Source organism: Tenrec ecaudatus, chromosome 14 (assembly GCF_050624435.1).
Source record: "Tenrec ecaudatus isolate mTenEca1 chromosome 14, mTenEca1.hap1, whole genome shotgun sequence".
Lineage (NCBI taxonomy): Eukaryota > Metazoa > Chordata > Mammalia > Afrosoricida > Tenrecidae > Tenrec > Tenrec ecaudatus.
This window is the reverse complement of record NC_134543.1, coordinates 104,964,775-104,974,421: the sequence shown is the minus strand read 5'-3', so window position 1 is coordinate 104,974,421 and position 9,647 is coordinate 104,964,775. Positions and strand designations below refer to the sequence as shown.

At 49.8% G+C, this 9,647-nt stretch overlaps 1 protein-coding gene across 1 annotated transcript; it reads right to left on the bottom strand.

Moving 5' to 3' along the window:
• Positions 1-272: 272 nt before the first annotated feature.
• CKMT1A (creatine kinase, mitochondrial 1A) lies at positions 273-5,254 on the bottom strand. Its single transcript, XM_075531226.1, has 9 exons — positions 4,960-5,254; positions 4,163-4,361; positions 3,858-3,953; positions 3,261-3,482; positions 3,034-3,119; positions 2,799-2,922; positions 1,069-1,203; positions 741-866; positions 273-484 (listed from the first exon to the last, which is right to left on the bottom strand). Exons 1-9 carry the CDS (start codon positions 5,106-5,108, stop codon positions 368-370), a joined length of 1,254 nt encoding a protein of 417 aa, XP_075387341.1. The 5' UTR covers positions 5,109-5,254; the 3' UTR covers positions 273-367.
• Between the last annotated feature and the right edge of the window lie 4,393 nt (positions 5,255-9,647).

Below are 9,647 nucleotides of genomic sequence, written 5' to 3'. Positions count from 1 at the left end.
GGTAAAATGCTAATTTCTCCACCCACCCTAAGACTCAGGGTTCCTGGAATTCCATATCCAGAGTCTCTTTCCATCACAAATAACCCATCCTTTCCTCTCCTGGAAGGCTGTTTCCTTCTGACTCCACCATCAGAAATAACCATGGCAACATGTGCTTGATATAATTGATGTATGAATTGTTGTGAGCTGTAAGAGCCCCAATAAAATGATGTAATACAATTAAGAAGGAAGAAAGAACAGACAACTGGGCTGTAGCAAGGAGTCTTTATTAGGGTAGAAGCAAGTCTGGGACAAATAGGATTGGCCACTCTTATAATGTGCAGAAAGAAGTCCCAGGGATCTCGCGTGATCTGTTAGCAAGGAGGAGTTAATGCTTGCTGTGTACGAGAGGTGGAGGGATGCGGATATCTTGGCCTCTTTCCAGACGTCTCTCACAGTCGATCAAATAGTTTACTCCGTCAATGACCAGCTGCACTAGCTCCACCTGAAGAACACAACACATACCTTTGATTTCTGGTTCCCATAACCTGTATTGCTCTAACATTGGCTTTCTCACACTGGGAACTCACTGCCAGTTGCCTCCCTGCTCATTTTAGGTTCTACTACGTTCTTTAAACTCATTCTCAAAAAACAAAGAAACACCTCATTCTCTCCTATCTCAGCCCCTCCACACTCACCCCATCTCAGCCCCTCCACACTCACCCCGCCTCCCCCTGCTTTCTAATCTCCAAGGATCTCACCTCTGACTTTCCCAGTCGATCCAAGTTCGAGATGTCAAAGGTGCTGCCGGTGGCAGCCGTGTCCACTCCTCCAGTACCCCGCTTTTGGAGTCTGAGGTTCTCCAGGATCTTTGGGAAGCGGTTATCCTAGGAGACAGCGATGGAGCTTAGGGTCAATAGAAGCAGAGGCTCATTACCTGAGGGTTGCAGAGCTGTACAGAACCACTCTTCCTCCAGACCTTTTCCTTTCGCCACAATGTCGATGGTCTGGCCCCCTTCCAAAATGCCCATCCCTCGCCCTCCGTAACCACCCACCCACCCACACCCTTGAACCCTACAATTCACTTACTTTGCTTAGCAAGGGCAGCTTGATGTGCACTCCAGCCCGAAGTCCGGTGCCCAGGTTGGAGGGACAAGTCAAGATGTATCCCAAACGCTCGTTCCACATGAACTCCCAGCCACGCTCCTGGATCAGCCGCTCCACCTGAGTCCACAAAGGCTCTGTTAGTGAAGCTCGGGGATATGTGGATCCTCCCCTTAGCTAGAGCACAGGTATTCCTTTTCATGTCTGCAACGAGAAACTCGAGGGTCTGAGAAGGCTTTTGCTTGGCGGAAATAGTTTGCTGTTGTTACAGTGCACACAAGGTACGTTGGATGGCACAGGTCAGTGGTATGTCAAGGGAAAAGAAGTAGCTTGAGGCAGGGATGCATTAAGGGGGAATGTAAGGGAACGGCCGAGGCGGTAAATGGAACAGAGAAAAGATTCATTATTCAGAGTTCTCAAAGTAAGGGCCTTATAAGGGAGGCCTCCATTAGTTGTTGAGAGTACATTGAGAAAGAAGAGTAAGGTGAAAACAGAGCATAAAGGCCAAAGGCTTGCAGTTGTGTGTGGCATCCAATCATGAGCATGACTATTAGAACTGGAGAGTGATTGACAGGAAGACCACCATCCAACCAGAATAAACCCATCGAGATTAAGAGTCACAACAACTAACCCTAATTGAGGACTTAGTATGGCTGGGTACTCTGTTAAGCACTTCACATGTAACATCCCATTTCATCCCCATAACAACCTAGAGTTGGATATCGTAGTATCCCAATTTTACAGATGAGGAAGCAGATGCATATAATTTTAAAAGTACTCATTTACATCCAGAGAATGTGTTATCTACCACTTGCCCCAAACCTAACCAGCAGAACTTCCTCACTAGTATTTAAAGAAAAGCTCTTTCTCTGCATACAAGTCCAAAATAGAACAGCATACGTGAGAACATACAATGAGAGTTGGGTTTCTGAGGATTCTAGAATTGAATCTAGAATCCATTGAATTTAGCACTTATCTAGAGCCCCATTATGGAACTTAAGCCATTCCACATTCCCTACTCTCCCTTCTACTCTCAACTTAAAACCCAAACATGATCCTTTAGCAAAAATGATGGATTCCACAGTCAGGGCCACCTTGGGTCAAAACAGGGACCATTATAGCCCCACTGCCATTGAGTTGACTCTCATAGTGACCTTACAGGTCAGAGTAGAACTGCCCCATAGAGTTTCCAAGACTGTTCATTTTTTAGGGGAGCAGACAGCCTCATCTCTCTCCCACAGAGCAACTGGTGGGTTTGAACCAACAACCTTGCGGTTAGCAGCCCAATGCCCAACTCAGAGCCACTAGGCTTCTTTGGGGAGGTACATTAGAATCTTGACTACGTCAGTCTCTCAACCCCTGTGTCAAGCCAGAATGAAACAGTTCCCCATCTGCCTACGTCACCACCTCATACAACACGCCACAGTGCCCCACCACTTCAAATCAGTTACTCCTACTTGGCACTATTTGGCAACTGCTTGCTCTGTTTTTGCCTCCTTATGTTCTTGGTATTTCCTCCTATTTTTAGGGTGACCATGTGTCCTGATTTGTCCAGATAAGTCTTGGTTTATATCCGTTGTCCTGTGGTCATTAATGGTCTGCTCTCTGAAGTGCCCAAGATTGGCCGAGAAAATACACGGTTCACTCTGTCCTCTGTCCTCGCTTGTCTTTTGTTCTCTTTATAAAGTCTTCCCACCCGGCTCCCCTTGTCCAACCTCCTTGAGGCCCCGGCAGAATCTTTCAAACACTCTCTTCATGTTGCCCCCCTTCTCCATGGAGATGACCCGCGTATGATCCTCTTCATTCACCCAGATCAAAAAGCTCTTCTCATTGTTGTGCCTGAGAGGAGGAGGGAGGGACAGGGGTCAAAGGGCAAGGCACGCACTGGGGGAGACACAGAAAAGCAGCATTGATGGGGGGATAAGGACAAAAGCAGCAGCAGCCTCCTACCAGATTCCACGAGCATCTGGCCAGTCTCGAGCCATTCCTGCTGCGGTCAGCAAGGGGGACACGGGCTTATCGAACAGAAAGTGGTCCTAGGGAGAGCAAAAGGGGCCTGGGTTGAGAATCCTAATGCCCCCAGGCCTTCCAGAGTCCAGCCAGCTCATCTGGTCCCACCTCCCTGGCTCATCTTTGCATCGGTTCCCTTGTCCCAGGTCCCACTTAAGGACCCTCACATCAATGAGCTGCTGCTGTTCAGCCTCTGTCATCTCACTGAGCCGATAGTAACGTCCAGTCAGATCTCCTTTCAGGCCACTCAGTGCATCGACCACAACACGTTCCACTTCCCGCCGCTCGGCCCGAGTGCAGGCTGGAGGCAGACTAAGTCCACGGATGCTCCGGCCCGTTCTGACTCTCGAGGACAGGACGTACCTCTCATCAAAGTTGCCGGAACGAATCTGGAAGGCAAGGGACATTAATGTAAGTCACAGAAACACAGTAGGCGGGACCTAGACCCTTGGGGAATTATAGGTGGGACCAGAGACCCAAGGGATTACAGGACTCCCCACTGCTTAGGCTGAGCATGCATGAAGAAGGGGTGATGGGGTCTCATTGGGCAAGCCTTCCAAGGGAAGGGGGTGGGGCATTGTGGACCTTCTTTCAAATTGCCTGCCTTGGTGCATGACCCTTTTCATCCACCTTCTCCCCTTATCTGCTGTTTCTTAAGATATGATTCTTTCCCTACATCAAGATTAAAACCTCAGCAGTATGACCATGAGTCAGGAAATAATCAAGGTGAAGTGTTTGGAGCAGCAACCAGGCGTTTGGCTTACCTTGCTGGCATCCAGGTCTGTAGGGTGCTTCATTGTCCGGGGGTTATACCCATTGTGTCGTTCTTCGATTACAGGGTCAAACAGCTCAGCAAATATCTGAGGGGCGTGTTAGAGAGGAGAAGATACTTAAGGAGAGGGGATCCCTCCCCAGGCTTCTGATTTGGGTTGACAACACTGGGTCACAAAACTTGAGTGTGGATGACCCAGCATCTTGCTGGGGGGAAGCAGAGGATCTTTTTGAGGTAAGGGTCTGGGATCACTGAGGAGATGAACTGGGTCACCAGGACAGTCTGGGGTCCCCCTACCTCATAGGTCTCCTCATCTCCAGCCACCATGCCCACAGTCTTGATGAAGGGGTGGCCAGGGTTGTCCACGCCAGTCTGGATACACTGATCTAGCGTCCAACCAGCGGGTGTGGTCTTGTCGCAGAGCCGGGCATAGACTGCTGGGGTCAGGTGACTGGCCATGCAGTTGTTGTGCTTTCGAAGATCTGGGTACTCAGCGCTGGGGAGGGGGTACCCAGTAACCATGGGGGAGGACACAGGGGGCCTGTAGTCAGTTCAGTTGGCTGGGAGCTGTCCTGTCAGCTTGTCTGGCTTTGCTCCTTGTGGGGACAGGGGATTAGGAAAAGCTAAACCTCGGTAATCTTTTTAGAGACTACTAGCAGGATCTGTCCCTCCCCAACAGTTCTAGCTGCCTCTGACTGACTGGCTCCCTTCTCCCGGATCTGTTCAGTGGTTTCCTCCCATGAACAAGATCTCAGTACGACTGGGGGAGGAGAAAGCTTAAGGAAGGGGAATGAGGGAAAGCAAGCAGGGAAAGGAGATGGAGGGGAGCGAATCGGATAGTTCGGGAATGCGGGCAAGAGTGGGTGCAGCCTGAACTCACAGGACTGTAGCTGTTCCTGGGGGCGGGATCCTCTGGTTACAGGTTCTCAGGGATGTGTTTACCTTATGGCTTTGGATCCCACCCTCTCCTCGCTGTGCAGTTCCCAAATTACAGGGCCCCGGGTGATGATTGCCCGGCTCCATCTCCACCCCACTTTCGTTCTCATGACCCACCCTACCCCCACCCCCACCCCCCGCACCTCTGACTCGCATACCTCGGAGGATAGAGCCTCCTTCGTTCACCGGCGGCTCGCACAGGTTCAGGGCGAAGCAGAAACCCGGCGGCTAGAGATCCAGCTCCGGCCAAAGCCACGAACTTGAGCCCTGGGCGGGCAGACAGCAGGCGGGAGAAGGGACCAGCCATGCCTGGAGGCTCAGACGACAGGGATTCCCGGAGCAGATGCAGGCTCAGGGCAGGGACTCGGCGGGAGGATGCGACCTGGTGGGCCGAGGGCCGGAGGAGATCCGAGGCTGCAGCCGAAATGGGGGCCGGAGTCGGAGCCGGAGACGGTACCAAGCAGACTGCAGGAGAGGCGCAATGAGCGAGCTGCTGGCAGGCGGGCGGGCGGAGGAGAGGGAGGCAGAGCCGCAATCTCCAGGGGTGGGGCTCACGCAGGCTCCGCCTCCCGCCTGCCAGCGCCGGAGGTATGCAGGGGCACGAGGGGCAGCTCCAGCCAGGTGATGGAGGGGACTCCAGAGATGCCCGAGGCCCACCTGAGATGAGGTCACCCAGATTTCAGCACCAAGTGGAGGACAGCACCTAAGGGGCCCGCGGAAACCCGATCACCCCCCACCCCCAATCCTCTCGATTTAATTGGAACTCGGAGCCCTCTACCCTGTGGTTGTGAAAGGGTGGCATTGCCCAAGCGCTTCTCTCCTTTCAGCCTGCCCCCAGCAACACCCCCCCCCCCGAGGTCCCAGGGGAGGCAGCCGCGGAGAAACCACGGAATAAACAGGAGACCAGAGGGAGACGTTGAGAAAGCGCAGGGTTAGCTAGAGGCAGGCACCGGGAGCGACACCCACTCGGCTCAAGGTCACCCTGGCCTTAGAACCAGGAAGGGGACCAAAGCACCCTCTCGCCACACTGCTCGCGTTTTATAAGCTTGGGGGAAGATTCCTGAAGAAGAGCCCGGGAAACACTATTATCTCCCTACCTCATCTGTTTTGTCCCTACCGGGTAGGCTACCCCTTACCCTACCCCCCACTGCCCCACGTCTGAAGCTCTGTCATTTCCTGCCTCCTCCTCTCATAATCCCAATAATCCCCCCCCCAACACACACACGCACTTTTGTTACCCCACACACACTCACTAACTCATCCATAAGTCACCTTCGATCGTTTACTTCTCTCTGATGTCCTCCCCAGGCTCAGACCCGAGTGCGGCTTCAGTCACAGGACTCACACTGAGCATTCTTTTAAAACCGGCTTATCTGTTGGTTGCTTGGGGCGTGGGACAGGGGTTGGGCAAGGAATAGTTAGCTTCCTCTTCCTACCCCCACCCCCTTTACTCCCTCCCTTTCTGTGACTCCAAGTTCCTGAACCGAGGAAAGTACAATACAGTGAAGGGTGTGGTGCAATGACTGGGTGTGGAACGGGAACAGGTAGGCACAGGTCTCCAGGCACCACGTGTAAATCCTTTCCTTGCTTGGCTCTCTAATGTTTAATCCAGAGTTCAAGGAAGACAGGCGACCAAGAACTTCTGCCTTCCTTCTGGTCCTTCCCCGTCTCCCCTCAGATTTGAGAGGGTGTCTTCCATGCCACTCCAAGCGTGACCTGGGTGTTTTTTATCCTGGAAGGAAGGAGAGTGAATTCTAGGGGTATAGGCCTTGGTTTCTTCTTTCAGCGATCCTGGAATATCCATAGGAAATATTCGAAGGGAGTATTTGGGAAGGAGACATTCCCTTCATGAATTCCTTTGAGTCCACTGATGTGACCTCACCCCCATTCCCCATATTCTCATTTCTTTTGTTCTAAGACTTCTCCGTGTCCCTCTCCTGCCTTCCTCATTCATGCGCACTGGGTACAGCATTAGCTCTCCGGCCTCCGTTAAGAGAGTGGTTTATCAGAGAATAGGTTAAAGTCTATGGTTGGAATGAGGCCACTCAGAGAGAAAGAGATGTTATCTGTGTGGCTGGGCTGGTTGTCTAGGAGTAGCTATGCATGAGTGAGTGTAATGACATGAAAGAAGTCCCCAGAGCAGTAGGGCTGTCATTTGATTGACAGGGTGACCACTAAGATTAAAGTGGGGGATCCGGGAGGTGGAGGGAAGGTGAGGGAGAAAGGGGGAACAGATTACCAGGATCTACATATAAGGGGGACGGGGAAGTGGGTGAAGGGAGACCTTGGACGATATAAGATATGACAAAATAATAATAATTTGTAAATTATTAAGGGTTCGTGAGGGAGGGGGGAACAGGGAGGGAGGGGAAAATGAGGAGCTGAGACCAAGGGCTCAAGTAGAAAGCACATATTTGAGAATGATGATGGCAACATATGTACAAATGGGTTTGACACAATGGATGAATGGGTGGATTGTGATAAGAGTTGTACGAACCCCCCATAAAATGATTTTTTTTAAGTGGTGGGGGATGGAAAAGAGACTAATCAAATTAGAAATTAGACTTACCCAGAGAAAAGAGAGATTATTTAGGTTTAGAGAGTAGCTGTTGGAAGGAATCGGAATAATAGCTCCACTAGGGAAATACAGGTATTTTTGTAATGCCCTTAATAACTTTTCAACTGTGAGACTCTGACAGGAAAAGAGACTAATCAAATTAGAAATTAGACTTACCCAGAGAAAAGAGAGATTATTTAGGTTTAGAGAGTAGCTGTTGGAAGGAATCGGAATAATAGCTCCACTAGGGAAATACAGGTATTTTTGTAATGCCCTTAATAACTTTTCAACTGTGAGACTCTGACAGGCACATACTGCAACAACATTCATTAAAAGAAAAAAGGGGGGAAAAACCTATCCAACAACATATAGGAAGAGATAATATGGTACTTAATTGATTTAATAACAATAAGTATTAACACTATTTTAATTTTTATAAAGCACTCAACAATTAGAGAAAAATATCTCTAAATATGAAGGAACCCCAGTGGTGTAGTGGGCTACACGTTGGTCTTTTGAACCCACTGTTTGCTCAGTGGGGCGAAAGATGAGACTGCTCCTGTAAAGATTTAATCTCTTCCCCCAATACAATAGCACCTCGCCCTGCTAAACGGTCATTGCATGATACCCACCTTCCCGACATGATCACTGAAGACAGACGTGTGTGTAAGCAAATGTGGTGAAGAAAGCTGATGGTGCCCCTCTGGGGTCTTAAAGGCTTGAAGGCAAATAAGCGGCCATCTAGCTGAGAAGCAACAAAGCCCACAGAGAAGAAGCACACAGCCTAAGCGAATACAAGGTGTTGAATGGACCATGTAGCAGATACCAGGGAACAAAAACAATCATTGTGTGATCACCTTCCTCACATAATTGCTGAAGACAAAAGTGTGCATAAGCAAGTGTGGTGAAGAAGGCTGATGGTTCCCGGCTACTGAGAGATATAGCGTCTGGGAACTTAAAAGCAAACAAGCGGCCATCTAGCCCAGAAGCAACAAAGCCCACACGAAAGCAGCACACCAACATAGGTGATCGTGAAGGGCAGAGGAGACCAGGTCTCAAACAACAAAGGTGGGGTGGTGGTGAGAATAACATCACCGTGAATGAGGGGGAGTGTGTGATGGGGACCCAATGCCCATCTGTAGACAGCTGGACATCCCTTCCAGAGGAGTAGTGGGGAGGAGATGAGTCACTCAGGGTTCAGTGTAGTAACAATGAAACTCGAAACCTTCCTCTAGTTCCTGAACGCTTCCTCCCCTCCCAATTATCATGACCCCAATTCTACCTTGCGGACCTGGTTATACCAGAGGATGTACAGCGGTGCAGTAGGGATCTGGAAACACAGGGAATCTAGGACAGACGAACCCCTCAACACCCATGGTAGGAGTGGCGACGCCAGGATGGAAGGGGGTGTAGAAAGGGAGAACTGATCTTGGAGATCTATGTGTAACCTCCTCTCTGGGAGATGGGCAATGGGGAGGTGGGTGAGGGGAGACACCGGGGAGTGTAAGATAAGATATAATAATAATTATTTATAAACTATCAAGGGACCAGGGAGAAGGGGGGAGCGGGGAGGCGGGGAGGGGGAAAAAAAGGGAAACCGAGCTGATTCCAGGAACCCAAGTGGAAGGTGAATTTTGAGAATGACGAGTGCAACAAATGTATACGGGTGCTTTGCTCAATTGATGTATGTACGGATTGTGATAAGAGTTGTATGAGCCCCAATAAAAATATTAAATAATTAAAAAAATGATTTAATCTCTGAAACCCAAAGGGGGCTGTTCCACTCTGTCTTGTTGGGTCACTATGCGTCAGAATCAACTTGGTGGTAATGAGTTTGGGTGTGGTTTTTTAAAATAAATATTGAATTGAATTGTTCCAGCACATGATTAGGGATTAAGTCTCCCTATTTGCTAATTGTGACCCACCACGGCCATCTTGTTCATTTTGACCACAGGGAACCTATAAAATAGAGTAGAATAACTCCTTAAGGTTGCTGGGACTGCAGCGGATGGATTTGAACTGCTGACCTTTTGGTTAGCACCCAAATGTTTAACCCATTATACCACTAGGCTTCCCCAAGAATGATGAGGTAATTACCTGGAAGATAATGTGTGAATTATTGGAGTGGCAGAGGGGTGTGTGAACTTGAATATGAATTAGGGAGGCTAGTTCTGAGGATAACGGCTATGAAGGCCTTGGGGCTCAGAGTAATGAGGCACCTGACTGAAAATTGGCAAGATTCCTAAGCCTGAAGACTGGGGACTTGCAACTTTTGATCAGTGTCACTTC